This window comes from Lissotriton vulgaris, chromosome 3_1 (assembly GCF_964263255.1).
Source record: "Lissotriton vulgaris chromosome 3_1, aLisVul1.2, whole genome shotgun sequence".
NCBI lineage: Eukaryota > Metazoa > Chordata > Amphibia > Caudata > Salamandridae > Lissotriton > Lissotriton vulgaris.
In genome coordinates this window covers 1,243,171,620-1,243,193,097 of record NC_141689.1, presented here as the reverse complement: position 1 = coordinate 1,243,193,097, position 21,478 = coordinate 1,243,171,620, and the positions used below count along the sequence as shown (strand labels likewise).

Below are 21,478 nucleotides of genomic sequence, written 5' to 3'. Positions count from 1 at the left end.
ATTGTTGCCTGCCCGTGCCCAGCTCTCGCGTGACTTGCCCTCTTCCCTGTGTCTCCTGGTGGTGTGCAGCCCGGTCTTGAGCGGTCTTCTCCATTCATTGTTCCCGGGGCTGCAGTTTCTGTCGACGGCGGAATCATGAGGTTAGGGAAACCTGGTGTAAGGGATTCTTCGGTCGGGATTAAGCTAAAGCCTGTGGGAGGGGGCTGAGTTAAGCAAGAGTAAAAGGCAGGAAAGTAACTAGGCCTGAGCGTAGGACAAACGTCGCGATGGCCTAGCAAAGGTGATGGGATGTACTATGGCGGATTATCGGATCTCCTCCAGTGGGAGGCATGGGTAGGGGGCCTGTACATAGGCCACGGTATATAGCGACTGGTTCGGCGATCTGTACATGGATGGAAAAGAGAACAAAGCGAAGAAGGCCGGAGTTTAGGTCGAATGGGTTTAAGAGAGAAGGGGGCATCCCCCGCTCGTTGTTTTTAAATCGTTGAACTGTGATCGTGTTCGAGAATGGCTCAACGCAGTTTACTAACTTCTACTTGATGGGTACCTAATCACAATCATTTTCTACTTTCAGGGGCGAAAGAGGACGCGGCCGTGGACGCTTCGGAGCCAGGGGTGGCCTTTCTACCGGGTGAGTTGTTTTCCCTTTTGATTAATGTTTTTTTCTAGGCCTCCTTTAACTAGGGTTTGTGATAACTAATTCAGGAAATACTTCTACCAGCCCGTCCGAGACTTTTTCAAAATGGCATTATCATATCCCCCTGCCTGTCCCTGCAATGACTGTGCTTAGTAGATGGTTGCTCCCTACTCTTTCCCAGCTCATTAAACCCTTCTGCTGTAACTTCCTTAGAAAAGACACGCAGTAGAAGGTTTGAAGTGTGATGTATTTGTAGCCAAATTACATTATGCATTGCAAAAACCATAACACCATACAGCCTCACTAAATCAGTTTACACAAGAGAACCCTATTGTTGTTCGCAGCTAATGTATCTAACAACCTCCCTTCTTTCCCGCACACTCTTCTATCGTGTCACCCCATATAATTTTCCTTTTACGCTTTTGTGAATGTACTTATTTAAGAATGCATATGTTGCACAACTAATAAAATCTCTACAGAATTTCCCACCATCCTCTCTTAACCATTCACCTATTTCATCCATCGGCACAGCATTCGCCTTCCTCGTCTATCTTGCTGGATCTGTTGTATCACGGAGCTGCCTTATTCCCTGAGCACCTCTTCGTCTGAGCTTCCAATTTCATTGTACTTTGCTTACAATCTCTTACTGATAAAATTGATAAAGCAATGATAGAAACAAGTAAAGCTCACTATATAAGCACGGTACTGGTCATCTTACTTGTGATTTGTACGTAGTGTGGACAACACCCTTTATTACTCCACGAGTTGTCGCAGAACGTTTACCTAGAGGTTATAGTTCTAGATCAGTTTACCAGTCTTGGTTCCGTATACTTCATTCAGTAAAGACTTTGAGCAGACCCATGAAAGTATGTGCATTTGAAACTGATTTCATTCTCTGCTTTGTCAGAGGACGCCTCTCTTTGACTTAGACACATAAGCACCAAGTCCTGTGGTGCCTATGCCCCCTCACACTTTCTGTTCCGCCCGTGCGTTTTTCTGCAGTTAGAAGTCTCATTCTTTATCAGTTTGTGGGTGATGATATTGTTTGTTTTGCTCAGCGTGGCAAAGTTCGTGAAATTGAATTATCTTCTACTGGACCTCAGCCTACGCTTTTGCCTCTGGGTCCTTGCTCCCGACCAAGCATATTGCAGAAATGGATTGTTGGAAGTGATTTAAAGTTGAGTTTCTCCAACTTGTGGATTGGCTGATCCATTCTCCTGAAGGGGAAGGGAAAAGATCAGACCTGGATTGGTTCTTGGTTCAGTGAAAGGGCTCCCCGTCCTATCCCCACAAATGTAGACACCATTCAAAGTGTCTTTCCGGATTAGTGCTTTAAAACAGAACTACGCCACATATTGAATTGGCATGTAACATTCGGTATCTGATCATGAAATGGAAAGTTGATCCACTGAGCTCTTCCACCCGTAATTTGTGCAAGGCAGGTATCAATCATTTGTCATGTCCTAAGTATTTGTGCAATATTAAATAAGCGGAGCAAACGCAATTTAGTACCAATTATTGCACACTTTAATATTACAATACACGATGAATTGTTCTGATTCATTCCAAAATGAGCTAGTCTTTAAGATGTTTTATCATTTAAGATTTGTTTTTCGCCTATTTTAAATGTATTTGTATGTGGGTTTCTCTTTTCCTTTAATCTTGATGGGTTTTTTTTATAACAGAAAAAGAAAATGTATTTATCTCTATTCAAGTCTAAATCAATTTTAGTAAGTTTGAACTAGCACATAAAGCAAATTCAGTTTTTTAACCTATTACAGCAGCTAAAGCTACCTTTTGGAAGTATAACATTTTTGAATACTATTTGAGTAATTCTTGCGTCTTGCATTTTTTCCCCATCTCCTTAGAATGTTAAACAGCTTTATCATTCATATTCGGTACTTCAGCTGTTGCAACCTTGACTTACCAAATGTTAATTTCATTTCAGGTATCGACCTTTTGTCCCACACATCCCATTTGACTTTTATGTGGTAAGTTTAATTCTTTCTCTGGAGCATCATTATTATAGATTAGTTGATTCAGCTACAGGGCTTGCACTGTAATAGACAGAGTATGGATTCTAGACAAAACATTTTCAACTGTATATTGTTTCATAGTTTGAAATAATTATTCTTTCATACTCAGTGCGAGATGGCCTTCCCGCGTGTGAAAAGTGCCCCTGATGAGACCCCGTTAAGTGATGCATTGTTGAAAAGGAACCAGGACCTTGCACCCACACCAGCAGAACAGGTGCCATTTATGAACTTGCTTTACTTGATAGTTTGCGTGTTGCCTTTGGGAGTAGCCCATTTAAGGAAATAATTCCAGAGGAAGGCTTGTTTGGACGGTTTGTGTTTGTGCTCAGGTGGAACTGTTCTCTTCCCCCGCCCCCTTTACCTGCTTACCCTTTCTTTTGTCTCCTTCAGGCATCTATACTTTCCCTGGTCACAAAGATCAACAATGAAATTGATAACCTTATTGTGGCACCTGGAACTTTTGAAGTGGTGAGTTTGCATTACTTTTTCAATCTGTGTATCACTTCATCACAATTGCTTTGTTTTTTAAAGTAGTTACCTTCCCTCTATTTGAACTATTTTGGGTAAATGTCATAAACAGGGAATGGAGGAAATGTGCAGTCGGGGAATGTGACTGTGGTGTGCAAAGTGTATGGAGTAGGCGTCTGAGAGTGAGCGTGATTTCCGTAGTGTGGCACCCTGGATCCAGTTTCATTTGAGTGATGCAGTTTAAATGGAGAGGAAATGGGTAAGACTAAGCATTTTCGAGATGAAATAACAGGGTGCAGATGGGTAGTAGAGGACGTTAAATGTGTGTGTGGAAAGTATAAAAGGATGTGTAAAAAACAGTTGATGGACAGAATGCAGAACAATGTCTTACATTCACCCCTTTACAAAGATCTGGGCCTAAATCCATCGTTTTTTAAGGATATGTAAACATGATAGGTCGAGGCATGATTTGGTTGCTGCAGGGCTGTGATGGTGCGCATGAAGGTTGGCCCTATAAGGATGGTGATTAAATCGGTGAACGTAACAAGAGTTTTGAGACTGAAGTATTGAAGATGGATGAAAAGTTGGATAAACGTAGCGGACCTGAGAAGCATTGTTAACCAAATGTGCTTGGGAAGATAGTAGTATTTGTGCATGCGGGCGTTGAAGAGTATGAGTGTTAAGATACTGGGTATTGAAAGACGATTTGGTAGATCTGAGGATTGAACTGATGACCGTATGGGCATGTTTGTAGTTCTCAAGATAACTCATGGTTGGGTTTTTCCTTCGACTTAAGGATGAGTGAAACTGTTTTTCAGTGCTTTAATGTCGCTGAAGTTCTAGTGCCGAAGTCGAGGAGTCAAATGTATTTCTCTGCATGTCAGTAGGTTGAGGTCAGTATGGTTGTGAGGTTGTAAATTTGACCAATGTGATTAGTTATATTTCTGACGGACCAAGTGTTCTGTGAAGTGAACATTATAATATAGGTCTTGGGTTGCAGCTCTCGTACTCTCAAGTCTTATTTGCATGTGATGGGGGAGGGGTGAATTTACCCAGAATCCAAATTGTTGGAGGTAAGTGATGAACAGCGCAAGGTGGTAGGCCATGAACGCCCTGATCTATGTATTGTAGTAAAATGGTGCTAGTGATGGGGTGACGCATGATCTCTTGTGATACTCTGAACTAGTTTGAAAATGGTTTTTCCCTTTGGTCTTCAAATGGAGGCGCACAGTTAGGGGTTGGTTAGTGATTGTACTGCAGCATTTATATTGCTACACAGCAGAGTGTGTGTGTGGTTGGAAGGCTGTTAACTTTGTTTTGATCTTTTGTGTGAAGTATTTCCATTCCCTTTATTAACCACAGGGATGCGGTTATTGTGTTATGGACGCAGCATATAGCAGTGTGGTGGATGTTGAAGTGTGAGAGACAGATTCGCTGTTTTATAGTTCAGTATGCTGGTAGCTTTGAACAGATCTGCACATCTCTATAATATTTCTTATGCTATAGTGCTTAGCTGGTTACTGCACTGGGTTGTCCAATCTGAGATTTTCTGTGTAGTTCTGGTCTTAATATACAAATCACCCCCATTCTTAAAAACCCTACGGCTGACCCTAATGACCTCAACAACCTCCGCCCTATCTCCAACTTGCCCCTCCTCTCGAAAGCCCTTGAAAAATGTGTCCTTCAGCTTGACAGACACATTGAACTTTACAACTTACTTGGCCCCTCCAATCAGGCTTCAGGAAAGGCTGCAGCACCGAAACCGCCATGCTTAACATTATAGATGACATCCACCACTCACTCGACAATGGCGAATCTAGCCTATTGATCCTCCTCGATCTCTCCGCAGCGTTTGATACCGTTAACCACTCTGTTCTTCTCAAAGTCCTTAAAGAACGATTCTGCCTTAATGGCATGACTCATAATTGGTTTGTCTCATACCTGCAACACCGCGCTCAGCAAATTAAAATCCACAGTTGCCTTTCTAGCCCCTCCCCCATCTCTCTAGGAGTTCCGCAAGGATCCATACTATCTCCCTCTCTCTTTAACCTCTTCATGGAACCTCTCACCCTCATTCTCAAACAAGCGGGGATTAACTATCACCTCTACGCTGACGATACACAACTCTACCATAAGATAAAAACCCATGCTGACATCCTCCACCTCAACAACACCCTCATCAAAATTCAAGCCTGGTTCCACTCGAACCATCTCAAACTTAACCCAAAAAAAACTAATTATTCTTTTCTCCCCAAAAAACAACCAGCTCCCTATCCAAAAGTGGATCACAGACCTTAACGCCCTCAACTGCTCCTTGTCCCTAGCCACCTCAGTCGAATCCTTGGGCGTCTCCCTTGACAACCGCCTAACTCAACGTACACATCAACAACTCTGCCAAAGGAGCCCTCTTTACCCTCCGTAAACTTAAGAAAATTAAGCCCTTCATCCCAATTGATGACTAAACTGGCAGTCCAATCGCTTGCTCTATCGCGCATTGATTACGGCAATGCCATCCTCACCGGAATTCCCCAAACCCACCTGGCACCTCTTAAATCTGTGCTCAACCTCGCGGCTAGGCTTATCACAGACTGCAAACGATTTGAACACCTCTCCCGCCCTTAAATCCCTTAAATGGCTCCCCATTGAAGGCAGATCCACTTATAAAACAGCCTGCATTACACACAAAATCCTCCACCAAAACACAGACATACCTCTCCAACAAACTGACCAAAGCAGGCTGCACGCGATTGCTGAGAAGCTCCAACACCCTCCTACTTATCCCCCCTTCAGAAAAATAATTCCACTCAGTCACGCTCCTTTTCAGGCAATGCCCCACTTATTTGGAATGCCCTCCCAAAAGACCTCTGCTGTAACCAGTCCTACCCCAGCTTAAAAAAAAACTCAAACTTCTTCTCCTTAATAAATACTGGGGTTTCTAATCACTCCCTGGTATCCTCGCCCCTCTGCATCACCCCGACTAGCTGCTCCGCATATGACTTGTGACCTCCCGCCTGGCCAACTCCCTTTCCTTCTATCTGATCACCTTACCTCCCCTCCTCATGACCCTCAGTTCTTTAGCATGTTTTCTTTTGTATACTTAAGTGAGGCTTCCTGCCAAACTGTGACCGCTATTTTGTATTAAACCTAATGTCTAGCAATTTGTTTTTACTCTCTTATCTAGGTGGACTTGCTCTTTTATTATTCCATTGTCTGTGCTTATACACACTGTACCTGTACCTGTATGGAAACACCTTGTAAAGCGCTCTGATACTCCTGGGTCCAGCCAGCGCTATATAAAACTTCTTAAATAAGATAGCATGGTTGGAGGAAGGGCAAAGCAGAGAGATCAGTTGGGGTTAGCAATTTCAATATGTCGCTTTGTAAGATGTAAAGAAGCACCTGCACTGGTGGACTATATTAAAGTCTTCCAAATTGTCCAGGAATGTTTGACTGTTCTGTTCAGTTTCTCCATGCCTGTACATTTGCGGTTGATTACTGCCTATTATGGTCTTCGTATTATTGTGGGCCATAATAGTTATATATGCAAATACATAACTATACAATGCCATGACGAACCATACACCAGCCCTTAGGTTACCTGCGTTTCGAAAGCAGTTTTTTGGTTGAGGTGTTACTAATTTATGGGTTGTAAACTTCAGATTGCTCTTGAAGGTGCACCAGTTTTCTGTGCTGTGTTGCCGGTGTGCGTGTGATAGTTATCTAGGAAATAGCCATATTAAACTGTCTAAAGGAATGTATATGCTCTTGAGTGCTTCTAATGTTGGCTGTTGGAGAATTCCAGAGCTTGGTGGCTTGTACTGAGAAAGTGGGGAGAGGAAGGATGTGGTCTGATGGCTAGATTGCTGACTTTGGAGCTGGGAAACCAAGGTTCAAGCCTCTAGGTTGCGTCCACATCCTGTGATTCTCGGCAAATCACGTAATCTCTCCGTGCCTACCAAAAGAATGAAGGTGTCCTTGTGTAACGTTACCGGTGGTCATGTAAAGCGCTTCAATACCGTCGAGTTCACACTATATATAAATCTGCAAAAAAAAGTAGTGCCTTCTACAGATTTCCTGTAGTAGGGTGATGCAAGATGTGCAAGCCTAGACCACAGTGTTCTGTTTCAATCAATTAGTATTTTTAAAGTGCCGCTTTTCTCCCGTGAGGGTATCCAGGGGCTTGGTTGGCGCGCTCAGTAGAACAGCCTGGTCTTGAGTCTCTTCTCGAAGTTTGCCAGGGAGGATGATTTCGGGAGGTGAAGGGGTTGGCTATTCTAGGACTTGGCGGCGAGGCAAGAGAAGGAACTGCTGCCGCTGGCTTCAGCAGATGCATTGTCTGCTAGGGAGAGGGAGCAAAGGTGGAGGGTTAGTGGAAGTTCAGGCTGACATTGATGTATGCTGGTACTTGGTTGTGGAGGGTTTTGTAGGCATGAGCCACCTTCTTGAATTAGCATCTTTCAGGGGAGGTTCCTGAGGTCCGTGGTGATGTGGCTCTGTTTGGATAGTTTGAGGATGAGTTTGGCTGCTGAGTTCTGTATTGTCTCGAGTCTGTCGAGTTCTGGAGAAGATGAATAGCTACTGCGTTAGCAGTGGCAATATGTGTATTATGTGGCGATGGCAGCAATGTCAATTACCCACTCATGAGGACTGGCTACGTGACCTGGCAATGGCAGCGGTGCATCAAAAAACAATTTGCAGACTAGCAGATCATGCACATATAAATTCTATATAGGTTTCTTTTCTATCGTAAATGCCATAAGTGGCTTTCAAGTACCCTGGTTACACTGTTTGCTGTGTACTCATTTTTGCGTATACCGTGCTCTAATATAACTTTGCAATGGTCTCTGTGTTATTAGTTGGCCCCTATATTTGTCCTCCTTAGAGAATATGGTCCCTCCCCCCTCCTCTCACTGCATACTTATAGACTATTATGGAAGTTTGTTAGCAAGTGAGGTATGTCTACAATGACTGGTCTGGTTAGAATTGTGTACACTGCTCGTCTGTACTCTGGCCTCACTATAAAGTTTATTTTGGTTTGTGTTGTAAGAAATGTATTTGTAATAGTGTGATCAACCATGCCACAAAGCTCAATGGTATTGTACTTTAGGCACTAGTGGTACAGCACCTTTTTTTTATTGCAGTGCATCCTAGATGATTGAAAGTAATAGGATAGTTGTTCGCATGCGCTGGATTGGTGAAAGTTTCTTCAAAAGTGACAACAGCTGATTTTTATTAAAGGCTAACGAGGGCTGTCTTGATTCCAAGGAACTGTTGATTAGTATTTTATGACCTGCTGTCGAATAAAGCTTTGAAATTTGATTTGATTAGCAAAGTGATCATAGATGACCAGCAAAACATTTTCAAATACTTAACACAGTTGAATATTATCTTTCCTACCTCTTTTGTAAGGAGAAAAAGTAACATGCAACTTCCTTTTCTTAAGCAGTGTTTGTTTATGTATTTGTTATACAGCAAATAGAAGAAGTTCGTCAAGTTGGCTCCTACAAGAAGGGCACCATGATGACTGGTCATAACATTGCAGATTTGGTGGTTATATTGAAGATCTTGCCCACAGGTCAGTACTACACCACTGTGCCTGGATAATTATTTTAGGGAGTGATGGTCAAACTGGCTTTAACGTATACTTTTTCTTCAATACAGTGGAAGCAGTTTCAGCCTTGGGGAACAAAGTAGTTGAGACCCTTAAAGCCCAAGATGCATCAGAAGGTAAGTTTTATTCACCTTTTGACCCAATATTGTGTTGGAAATGAAACCCAGTATAAGACCTATACCAATCGTACTCTTCAGCTAGGTGCATAAAACTATTTCTGTATTTTAGCATTACCAGTATGTTTAACCGACCTAGGAAGGGCAGTGAGTTGGGTACCTTCTTTAATACCTTTTAGGGCTCTGCTTTAGACAGCGCATGCGCTGTCTCGAAGAGCTGTGCTGTGTATACCATTTGCGCTTCAGCCCACCCATAAGCTTTCCATTTGCTGTCTCCATCATTCTCCTATTCTTTCTTGTCATTCGTCCATGGCATGCGTGGCCCAAGCACTAGTATCCATCCCTAGCTGCCATTTTAAGACCTATTTTAGGGCCTACTTTTTTCGTTGGTTTAACAACACTCTACACAGTGCTTGTGCTTTTTGCAGCTGTTCTTGCAAGGGAACACTTTGTCGTTGATCGACTGCTTGCAAAACAATTGCGCGCCAGGTGCAACACAACATAAATGAGCATTCATGCAAAACAACATTGCAAATCCTCATCTTTATAAGCTGCAGCATTTCCACGTGCTTTTCTGGTCTCCTACCTGCGTGCTCTCCAATACATATAGAATGTGAAACACCCAAGCTTTTAAAAATAGGTTTTCTTTCCCCCCACGACCCCCCTCCCCCAACGCACTCACCCACCCACCCACCTTCTTGGCTTGTGCAGTTGACAGTCACGCAACAGATCACCTTCTCCGTGAATCTTGTGCAAGATTACCAATGAGTCACTAAAAAGGGACAACTGGGTGGGAGCAGCACCTCAATTTTCCGTACATTAAGATGGCAGTGCTTCACGTAACGGCTGTTTCACCTGGATGTACTAATACAATTCCATGTCACATGGCATCCTCTTTGCCTGTGTATTGTATGTGAAATATAATAATGCTAAATATAGCCTTTATCTCGAGTAACATAAAAACAAAGCAATGAGAACAACCTAGTGACTCGTATGTTGATCATGCCTGTTCTCACTATTCTGGTAAGTCTGCTGCACACTATCTCTGCTGGGCCCCATTTTGGTTCAGGATCTTATCAACCTGTAGATTACTCGCGCGTGATGTTGATCTCCTTCGGTATCGGTACAGCAGCCCGGAATCACAATAGCAGTAAATCTGCTATTTATTCCCCCTGCGCCCCCCCCCCCCCCCAACCTTACCCTGCTAGCTGCTCTGTCTATAGTGCTTGCATGCTAATTCTAAACTCACAATTCCACTACATGACCACACACAATCCCAGCCTTAGCAACCAAAAGGAAAATCCTTCTAAGGGAACTATGCCGGAGTGAAAAAGCACCTGCCTCAAAACCTCAGCAGTATCTCACACAAAAGGAACCTCACACTTTGGCCCGCCATGGAAGATTTGTACTATCTATCAGAACTGCTATTCATCCCCCAACAGGCCCTCGACCTAGCCCTCGTATAGTCCCTAGGCTGATCCTGGATTACTTTAAATTCATGACCCTGAAAGAACGCGGACTCTGCCTTGGATGCAGCAATTGAAACCAGAGACTTCCAACTGTTTCACCCAAAGAAAAGTTAGCGCTAAAATGTCACATCTGCAATGTATGTTCGCAAACACTTATAAGAGATCCTGGACTAAAGCCAGCTAAAGTGGGGCCTGCGGAGATTGGAATAACTGAGCCAGCAGGGTGACATCCTTAATTGGTGGCCGGACGTAGCACAACGGACAAAGGTAAACAGGAGAATAAGCCCCCGAGACACCAGATGGCGCATAATAGTTGCGCTTTAGCATATAAAATCTGTTATAATTTCCCACTAAGTCACAAAGCACGGGGACTTTATTAGATAAATAGTACCAACGAGTAGAAAGGAAATAAGACCTGTAAATTTGAAGAGCCAGACGGGTAACACTACGCTACGGGGCTGGCTGTAGAGCGAAGGTCCTCTGCAAACATGAAAATAAGCCCGAGTCTAAATAATGGCACTTTCAATTGCACTGTATCAGAAATTTTAATCTTTATGAACTATGGTTCTTTTTTTTAATCGCTATTTAATGTAACTTATGCAAATAAAATTCAACTACCAACCTACTGTATCGACGCCTAATCTTTAAATAGGCCAACTAACTGCTTTATCTCTCGTAAAGGAGAATTCCAAGTAGTAAGCCTTGGCGTGTAAGTTTCCAATTGCTGCTCGTCTCCAGTAAATGTTGTTGGCCTTGATTTGTGCTGTACAAGTGGCCAGATAATACTATTATGCAGTGATGTGTATTAACATAACCTGGCTGGTTAGCAAAGGAAGGCTGTGTGGGCAGGGTATGGACAGTTGGAGATTGTGTACGTGTGTACGGAAGAGTGCAGTCTAGGTACTAGTGCAGTACATTTCTGTGATTGAATATTGCTCTAATTGGACCTATTTTATTTTGTAGAGTTGTTAATGGAGGTCAATGAAACTGGCTTTGACATCAGTTCTGCGGATGCTACTGTTAAAGTACTCATCACCACCGTGCCCCCCAACCTCCGGAAATTGGATGGGGAACTTCACTGTAAGTTCCATTGGACAGAACCCTTTTATTGGCATCTTCTAAATCCATCTGTAATTACCAACCCCCATTTGTTTCATATTCCCAGAGTCCTTTGTTGAAGTTTGCACAACTTTTGCTTTCCTGCCTCAGTATTACCACCATCTCCTCACCTTCTACATTTTTTGCTCAGGTTTTCATGCCGTACACAGATGGTTAGGTTAACTCTTGCATCAAATATTGTGCATATTTTGTCCGTTCCCACCTGCATTCCAGGCTAAGTTCTGACATAAGCCAGCCACTGCTTGTCCTCCTCTCGTGCAGACATTGTAAGGACCTGTTCGGTGCCATTAATCCGTAACTTCTCTCCGTTTCAGTGGATATTAAGGTGTTACAGAGTGCCCTGGCTGCTATCAGGCATGCTCGCTGGTTTGAGGAGAATGCATCACAATCCACGTAAGTTTGAACTGCCTAGCACCGTTATCTAGAATTCTTCATCTTCTCATATTCAACAGGGTTGGTCCCTTGTCTGTCTATAAAGTTATTTTTGCTTGCATTAGATGCAGCAACGTCTGTATCGCATGTACTCTGCGGGGCACATTTAACTAAAGGTGGGATGGTGATCATGACATGTATATTTTGCAGTCAGTATTGTAAACTATACTGCTCCATGACTCTTTGTACTTAAAGTACAGCACTTATGTATCTATCCTTCATTACAAACTAATTAAATTATAGGATTTTTCTTTTGTACATTTTGGTTTCAAGTTAATGACCTAGTAAATTGATTTTCCCTTTCCAGAGTGAAAGTTTTAGTCCGATTGCTTAAGGATCTGAGGAACCGGTTCCCTGGGTTAGAGCCGCTAACCCCATGGCTAATTGATCTCCTGGTATGTGATTATGATGGTACTCTAGTTGAGGTGGTACTTTGCTTGTGTCTTTCTGCACAATCCTATCCTAAATTGACATTTTCACATCTCTAGGGTCATTATGCAGTAATGAACAATCCACAAAGAACGCCCCTTGCTCTCAATGTTGCATTCAGGTATGATTAAGGCTTTGTGTATGTCTCATGGGTAGATAAATCAGCACAGCACACCGCGTTACTGTTTCATATGTTTCTCCCATCAGGCGCTGTCTGCAGATACTGGCAGCTGGACTGTTTCTGCCTGGCTCTGTTGGAATCACAGACCCTTGTGAAAGTGGAAACTTCCGCGTTCACACTGTGATGACACTGGAGCAACAGGTAAGGTGACTTCTGTACAGATGTAAAAGCAGATTGGCATTTGTTTGAGCCCTATCGACACAAGTGTATACCAGAGATTAGGTTGGATTTTGCCACATCTGTGAATTCATATAGAATCTAGTAGCATAATCTCATAACGGCTTTGAAAAACGACCCTAAAGACCGGTTACTGTTTGCCCGTGGATTCAGTTTGAAGAGTACTATTTTGAAGGATATTTTTTCCATAATGCCTTAAAGTTCCTTCTAATTGTACATTTGACTGACACTGAAATTTAAATGTCGCAAGTTGTATATTTTGTTTTTGTTTTCCTGCTTTCGAAGTAACTTCCATTTTATAACCTCATGGCATTTATCAAAACCACCTTAAAGGTCAAACTCGGCAGATTCAAAGTTTTGGAAGTTCATTTGCGACTGAACTCTTTAGTTTAGAATTGTTGCCATGTGTGCAGTGGTTACTGAAAGTGCTCTTATCTTAGCTTCTAAATGCACAAAAACACTTGGTGTGTTCTGTCAATTTTACATGCTTATCAATGATTGGTTGCCGATATTATGTAGTGACTGTAAGCCTTGATAGAGAACTATCTAGCTGGGGAAATTTGTTAATATAAATGGGAGTGATTTTGTATAATTGTATACAAATGTATTATGGACTTGTTTTTTTTTCCTTTGAAGCATTCCTTAACGTTTGAGTGGACAACTTTTGCATTTAGGTTATTACTCTTGTTCTTTTTGTTTAGGATATGGTTTGCTTTACGGCACAGACTCTAGTCAGGATACTTTCACATGGAGGCTATCGAAAGATCCTGGGGCAAGAAGGCGATGCGAACTGTACGTATCATTGCATGCTTCACCCGAAGGCAATCTCTAAAACTGATTGTTTTTATGTTTTAACTCTTAGCTGTTGTTTCCAGCAGATCTTGCCTCTGAAATTTCGACCTGGGATGGAGTAATAGTTACTCCTTCTGAAAAGGCTTATGAGAAGCCCCCTGAGAAGAAAGAAGAGGAGGAGGAGGAGGAAGAGGAGGAGACCTTGGCTGAGGGTACCGAGGTAGCTGAAGAGGAGGAGGAAGAGGGCATGGAAACAACTGAATGAAGTAGGTAACAGCAAAGGTTTTCAGTTGATTCAGAATAACTCTATGTTGCTTTAGGAGAACACTTTAAATGTATTGATAAGCAGAAAAAAATACTGACTCCAATAAATTGATAATGAAAGCTGGGCACTAACCTGAGCATTGTGGGAATCCAGGGAACTTAAAATTGTGGAACTGTGGTGAATTGGAGCAAGTGGCATACATTGTGGGTATTTCCTGATTTGTGAAAACGGTGTACATGATTGAGTAAATCACCATTTTTGAACTCTTGCATCAAAGTGAATGGACTGTACAATCGTGAGATCAAAATCTATAAAACCCATGTTCGCTTTTTGAGGCATTGTTATAATAAGAGCCATTCAGTTCGAGCCTGGCTCACCACTGGTTTAGACTTTGCCACTTAAATCTTTTGCTATGTTTTGCTGAGAACATTGTGATGGTTTGCCAAACCTAAGACTGTTTTCAAGCATATTCCCTTAATCTCTTTGAAAACACTCTTGAATTAACTAGTTAAGGGGGCTTGAAAGATGCGAGAAACTCAGCTACTTGCTATTGTTTTGGAAGCAAACTGAGGTTGTTTTATATCAGTGGAAGCATTTAATCACCTTTAATCCCAGTTCTCAGTCACTTGTATTCTTTCAGAAGAGTCAAATATCTGTATATTGCATTCAAGAAAATATTTTTGGAAGTGTTTATTTTTGTGTTGAAAATAGTCTAAGAGCTTGACTGCACGAGGCCCAATCAAAACAAAGCTTTTTTTAAATTGTGCTTACTATGACCATTGTTTATCGTAATTTTTCTTCGAGGTCGCAAAGGGTTTAGGTTGGGTATATTCTAGGCAATAGCTTTTTAGGCCTCGCGACCTATCAATGCGCGCAAGCGCATTGAGCGGAGGGAGAATTCAAGTGCTCAAAATCCTCGTGAAACCACGGGCTTTTTGCTGCGGTTTTCTTCGAGTCCACGTGGCCACAGGCACGCGCTTTTAAACTTGCATTTCTCCTCCCTTCCCCAGCCAGCTTCCCCCAGGCCGTAGCAGCACTCCTCCCACACCTTTGACGTGAAGCTTAGCTTCACTTCAAAGGCCCCTGCTGCTTCACACCGTGTCGCATTTCTCCTCCCCCTCCCTCCCTTCCCTCCGTCTTGTTTGGGAAGAGGAAGTTAGTCCAAATAGTAATTTCTGTACCTTTGAGATAGTGTACCCGTTTTTAAAAACATCGCACCTCTACTAGCACATTCCTATGTCATGTAGTTTATACTTTTGGACCACTCTTACACCGGAGCTTCATGTTGCAGACTTGTAACACAACAGCAATTAAAAAGAAAACTAAAATTGTAATTTAAACCATCCAGACTTGTCACCAATGTTCAAAAACAGAGCCTGGCTTCTTCTCTTTCGAGTTTTCGGAAATCGTCCTGTTTTAAGCTCTGGCCTCTTGAGCCACTGTCCCCTTAAACTATGTTTAACAGGGTGCACCCTCGTCCCCATTTTCTTTTTGAACTCCTGCTTCGTCCATTTTCTATACCTTTCTAAAGGCACGCTTTTTGTAAATTGACGCAATCCTAGGTTATGCAAGTGTGTGTCCTTTTAAATGTTTGTTGCGCACTATTATTTTGTACTGACCATAGCTATATACGGTGTCCTGGTGGATTAAATAGATTGGAATACCAACTACTGCTCAAACGTGATCCGTATGTACAGGGTAACAAACCGTGTAAATGAACCTCAACATACTGTCCGTTCGCACTGGGGATCAATGCCGGTTCAAAGTACATCGTTTATTGTGATATTAATTTGGGCTTTTACAGAGGACTGGCCTTGACATAAGGGCGCGACAAAGGGTGGTGGTAGCAAGAAGTAAAGTGTCCCAGAGACGGTCAATCAACAGGGAGCCTAGACCACGGCCCTACTGGCCTTCCAGAGGGCACAGCGTTTCGAGCCCTCTCCCAATTTCAGCTTATACTAGCAGCCCGTGCCCTCCACGTGGCTGTACAGCAATAAAATGGCGAACAGTGTGATTATTATTATTACCCATGAATCCTGCGCCTCTATCAGTCTGTTACGTACGGACTTACATGGCTGCGACGTCCGGTGGTTACTGTGATGTGATTAGAGGCCCGCCGCATCACTCAGGCCAGCTCCGGACAGGAGCCCACGGGTGGGGGTCACGGGCAGCGAGCGTACCAGCCTGGGCGCAGGGCACGGTGCCCGCTTTTCGCAGGAGCATGGTCGGCTCCACCTGCATTGCAGTAGCTGTCAGCCGGGTGCCCGGCCCCCTTTCCTGGCTGTGTTCGCCGAGCGGCGGCTGCTCACCGCAGAGCGGGAGGGGCTGGAGGACTGGCAGGCGTGCAGCTTTCCAGCCGCAGGGCTCGTTCCTTCGAGGCGCTCTGTATCAGTTTCATCCTTCATTCACGTGTCCCTTTCACACCGATAGTTTGGGGGTGCTGTGCACGTGACTAGGCATTCATTCATCATTCTTCGACATCTGCGTTCTTTTAGCGTCAATCATTTATTTGACTACCTGTCCCTGCGTGCCAACGGTTCACTCCGCCCTACGTGTGTGAACACGATTAATCCGCTCATTCATTCGTTACCACCTCAGTATTTTCAAACGGTTCTGAATCATACCACTGAAAAAAATCAATAAAAATGAGGACCAGACGTTCCAGATTTCACAAGATTATCCAGGATGTCCCGAAGCTGTTCTTAATTTTAAATACATGTCCCGTTTTTTTGGGACTAAGGGCCAGGTCCGAATTAAAATTCACAGGTATGCTTTACTTTTACAAGGTCCTCTGAAGTCTGAAATAATTCCAGTAATTTATCTGTCTGTCAGGCAGCACACAAGGAAGTCAGCTGCATGCTTCTAGAGGGGGGGGGGGGGGGGGGGGGACACAAACTTGCAAGGCCATCCAAACAAGCACTGGCGTTGCCAATATGTCTCGCAGTAGGAAAGTTGGGGCTATTGGTTTTGTAAATGACAAAGCCCTTTATGTTTTTTAAAATGAACAAAAATAAATGGCATTATTTGCAATTGTAATAGCTCCAACTTTCCTACTGCGAGACCTATTGGCAACGCCAGTGCTTGTTGTTACATGGTTGCCTTCATTGCATTTTTCTGTTGATTACTTTTTGTGACCTGCTACATATAGTCAGTCCTGTGTTCTTTATAAGTAACCGTGATCGAAAGCAGATCAGTGTGAGCTTGAACAAACCATCCTAAGTGCTTCAGCTTCTTTTTCTATCACACATTTTAAGAGAAAGATGCTCTGGACTTTTCTAAACTTGTATCTTTCAGTTACCCGGAAGCCTTAAATATCCCTAAGCATCCCCTAATAAGTAATGCTTAGTCATTAAAACATTTTTTTTTTTTTCGGTTGAAGAGGTTGCTTTTTCTTGACTAGTGATATTCTAAAGCTTGTTTCTTATGACCCAATTCCAATAGACATTGAAGAGTGAACTTGTTCACTTAAATACATTTTTACAAGTCTGTTGAACGGTCTGTCCTTTTGTATGAAGCACTTTTGTAGTTAGTCTGTCATTAAACTACTCTGATATAAGGAGTTTCTCTAAATGATTAGATTATTGACTTTGTCATATATGTAGTCAGAACTCTACATATTGAGCACAATTCTTTTTAGGGGCTGGTCTTAAGTAGCCAATATTCCAAGTAAGCATAGCTGAGCACTCTTTGTTCTGGTAATGGCTGTTCCCCACATATCCTTTTTGAGGAGGTATGTGCGGGTCAGATCTGAGGCAGAAGAGGACTTTGTATTGAAAATCTTGCTTAAACTTGAACTTCAGAAAGTGGCTACCATACACAGATTTTAATGTAAAACTGAGTAGTTTGTGTGGATTGTGCACACATACGCTCTTAATGCAAATGAAGAAAAATCGGTCTAGTAACATCCCAAATCTGCATTTTGGCTTGCTTGCAGTCATTAGGTCCATGGTTTTATAAAAAGTTTGTGTTTTGGACCTTTCCTCTTAATTAAAATGTTGCAGGAACAGTTTGTATTGTTCTTCGACAGTTCGCAACTGGTCCCACTGAAATATATTTTTATTGAGTAAGTGATCTGTACGAGCTGATCTAATACTAAATGCCCCAGTCAACCTTGGTGGAATGTTTGAGAGCAGTGAGGTCTTAACTTGCTTCCTGGCCACTGAAACAAGCATTTACAATGCAATGGTCTTGGCATTCTTAAAGTTAAAGCTATTGGCATTGCTTATGACATTATATGTATGTTTTTGTTTTTAAAACGTAAATAAATGGCATTATCATTTACAATGCCAATAGCAGGGCAGGGGAGCAAGCACAACAAACGAGGGGGCAGGACAGCAAGCACAACAAACGAGGGGGGGGCAGGAGAGCAAGCACAAGCAATGGTGGGGGCAGAAAGATCAAGCACAAGCAACGAGGGGGGCAGGAGAGCAAGCACAAGCAACGAGGGGGCAAGACAGCAAGCACGAGGTGGCAGGACAGCAAGCTGGTATACTGTGTACACAGAACAGTGCTACAAAATATTCCATAAGCTCGGATCAGTGACCTATGATTGAGAAAAATAATTTTAAGTCTTCTGTAGACATATCGACGTCAACCATGCATTAGGCGAAAAGAGGGTGATCTTTAGTACTTTGAAGAAGCCCAGCAAAGCCTAAGTTGTATCAAATGTTGATGTGTCGGAGTGGTCACTGAAAGGCAGGCCATCAAAAAGTGTCAATAAGACAACAATTAAGGAGAAACATGTTGATGTTTCAAAAATAGATAGTGTCACTTATAGGGCACTTTGGACCCAAGTACCCAAAAATAGAGCAAATAGGTTTGGCACATGGCTTTTGCACAAAAACTCATTGCACGCTCAACTCAAACTGCCCTCACTCCTAGTTGGCTCCATTTACTTACAACTAGGGGTCATATTATTATCTCGGTCTGCAACCCCGCTCAGACACAAAAGGGAGCCACAAGCCCGTTTTAAAGAAACTACAAAAAAGTCGACAACACTAACTCTGCAACTCAGTGGCTAGTCAATGGCATCACAGCTTGGAATCAGAGCAACAGCCACCTTTACTTATTTCCATGCTTGCTGTCTGCAATGCAGTCACTAGCTTGTGGAGGCAATGCATGTGTGTCACACAGCAAACTGTACTCCAAAATGGGTGTACGGCTACTTCAGGCTCTTGAAAAAATTGAGCATGTTACTGCCCACTTTTTTAACTATTTGTAGCATTCTTAATTGAGCACAAAACATAGTCCATGCCCGTTGGCATCTATGGAGGACATGATTAACACCCAGCTCTAAAGCAACATGGGGGGGGGGGGGGCAGGAGAGCAAGCACAAGCAACGAGGGGGGGGGGGCGGCAGGAGAGCAAGCACAAGCAACGAGGGGGGGGTCGGCAGGAGAGCAAGCACAAGCAACAAGGGGGGGCAGGAGAGCAAGCACAAGCAACGAGGGGGGACAGGAGAGCAAGCACAAGCAACGAGGGGGGACAGGAGAGCAAGCACAAGCAACGAGGGGGGGCAGGAGAGTAAGCACAAGCAACGAGGGGGGGCAGGAGAGTAAGCACAAGCAACGAGGGGGGGCAGGACAGCAAGCACTAGCAACGAGGGGGGGCAGGACAGCAAGCACTAGCAACGAGGGGGAGCAGGACAGCAAGCACTCACCGGAGGACTCTGCAGCTTCTCGACTTCTTGCGGCGGTCGGGCAGAAATTGCGTCAGAAAAGCGTTGACATTATCGCATTCGGGGGCTTGGTTTTTGCTGTTGAGTGACGGATGGCGTCACGACGAACTGGAAAAAACACGCCCCCTGATCCGAAAAAGACGGGGATTAAACGGAGTGACTCCCCTCTCCTCCAATGGCTGGCCTCTGTTTAGGAAGCCAGCCAATGGAGAAGAGGGGCGGGTTCAAGCCCCACTCTAGGAGACATTAAATCTCGGAGCGAGACTGTGCAAGCGAGGCCTACGGTCCGAGACATAAAAAGGATTCTAATTTGGTCATGGGGTTTGGCTTCTGTAGCAATTTCCTATAGGGTATGACCCTGCTGTTGACGGCTTAGATCTCTTGTGATGACCTCCTGTAACATTATTTTCAAGTAAACTGCCTTAAAGTGCTCCATATTGATCTTATTGAAATGAGCGGCAAAGACTGGTCATCTAGGCCTTTTCTCTGTTTATGGTGTTGGAGGTAAGATGCATGTACGATATTCTGCTCATGGAGATGCACGTTTCTCTTACCTGTTCACCTCTTGGTTTTAGTTTCATGGCACCTTGGTTACCATGGGTTAAGGTGGTTTATTTATACCTGGGCCGTAGTCCTGAGCCAAGAGGTCTACTCTACCCATGGCTGTGCTGATTATTTGCTTGGATATAATTGCACCCTCTTATGATTTCGGGGCGGGTGAAGAGGGGTCTCAAAAAGAGAGGAAGCACCTCAGCATTGGGTGTATTTGAGGTGACTTATCTTGGTGTCCTAATATGGTGGAAAACCTTCTTTCAGTTACTTTATTCCTTGTCCTTTTGATGGTTTCTCTAAACAAAATAAACTTATCCAACAGGGCCCCGAAGTGCATTGCAGTTGATGCTTAACCTTCAGGATTTCTTTCCTCTGCAAGAAAACCTGCAGTATAGAGGTTATTGCTGATGAGAGAGAGAGAGCCAAGTTAATACCTCCATGAATAAAAGTCTGAAAAGTACAGATGTCCCAAAATGTCTAATGAAAGCAAAAGTTTTTAGTCAAATTGCCTTTATATAAACTTTAGTGTTAAGGCATCCCATACTGTAATTTTTGGAATGACTGGCTTATGGCACATGCAGTAAGGCTTGTGGAGGAGTTTGTTTCCACATAGATGGTAGTGGTTTTGCATCAACAGCCCAATGCTATTCGGAATTGCTATTCGTTGAAAATGTGATTGATCAGGTTTTTTTTTTTAACAAAAATTAAGGATGGGTAAAGATTGCAGCATTTACCTGGCTCAGTATCCCAAAGAATACTGTTGCACCGTGGACGTTGTATTGGTTGAAACAATTAAATGAAATGTTTGAGTGCCCAGATCGTCAGGCAAGTTATTATTTTAGGAATGCCAGCTTTTAGCATCCTGAAATTGTGCTGCAACTCTTGTGCTGGTATATATATGAACAATAGTTTTGTTCAGTTTAGTGAAGTATGCAGGAATGATTGTAAACATTTTGTGTAACAATAGAGTGGTATGCTATTGTGTAGGATTTCTATTAAGCTACTGCTGTTGCATGTTGGTTTTCTTTGCCACTCTCCTGGACAGTTTCTCATGGAACAACCATCACCATCGTAACAATTTATTTGTGTTTTCCCAGGTGGTATGGTTATTTGCCTAACACAGAACATCATCACATCCTGAAGGAGCGCTTCAACGACCATTCTAGACCAAAACCAGCCAAGAATTTAATTATTTTATTTTGACCAATGCGATCAGTGAACCCCTTTTTGTATATGTTCAGCCGTTTTTATAATGGAATAAAACGCTATTTTGTTCCTTTTTATCTTGTGTGTTTACTGTTTTAGGGTTTCCTTTGTGTGCGGGGTGGGTAGGAACTTAAAAACGTTTTGTAATCCTGACATGTAAATCAGGATCTCTGGTCGATCCATGCCCTCAACCCATATTACATGCAGCCATTGATGTGATAATTCCCATTGTAGTGGAAGCAGTAGTTCCCTCTGATTGTAAACTAGCAATTGCTAAGACTCTACAAAAGAAACCTTTGGCGGACCCTGCC

The 21,478-nt window shown here is 43.1% G+C and overlaps 1 protein-coding gene across 2 annotated transcripts; it reads left to right on the top strand.

The window, feature by feature from the left end:
• Nucleotides 1-7: 7 nt before the first annotated feature.
• LOC147727728 (interleukin enhancer-binding factor 2-like) lies at nt 8-21,242 on the top strand. 2 transcript variants are annotated; one of them, XM_086961725.1, is made up of 15 exons: nt 8-140; nt 575-631; nt 2,586-2,628; nt 2,783-2,887; nt 3,064-3,141; nt 8,614-8,716; nt 8,803-8,868; nt 11,301-11,417; nt 11,771-11,849; nt 12,196-12,283; nt 12,377-12,438; nt 12,525-12,639; nt 13,377-13,467; nt 13,554-13,733; nt 21,059-21,242. In XM_086961725.1, the coding sequence occupies exons 1-14, from the start codon at nt 136-138 to the stop codon at nt 13,730-13,732; spliced, it is 1,188 nt and encodes a 395-aa protein (XP_086817851.1). In that variant the 5' UTR covers nt 8-135; the 3' UTR covers nt 13,733; nt 21,059-21,242. The 2 variants fall into 2 exon arrangements, with proteins under 2 accessions (XP_086817851.1, XP_086817850.1); XM_086961724.1 differs by having other exon boundaries at nt 13,551-13,733.
• Nucleotides 21,243-21,478: the final 236 nt, after the last annotated feature.

Bases quoted from the DNA above. Each gene is read 5' to 3' on its own strand.
- LOC147727728 (XM_086961724.1), top strand. The intron at 11,850-12,195 runs GTAAGTTTGAAC...TTCCCTTTCCAG, and splicing joins GAGAATGCATCACAATCCAC to AGTGAAAGTTTTAGTCCGAT. The intron at 12,640-13,376 runs GTAAGGTGACTT...CTTTTTGTTTAG, and splicing joins TGATGACACTGGAGCAACAG to GATATGGTTTGCTTTACGGC.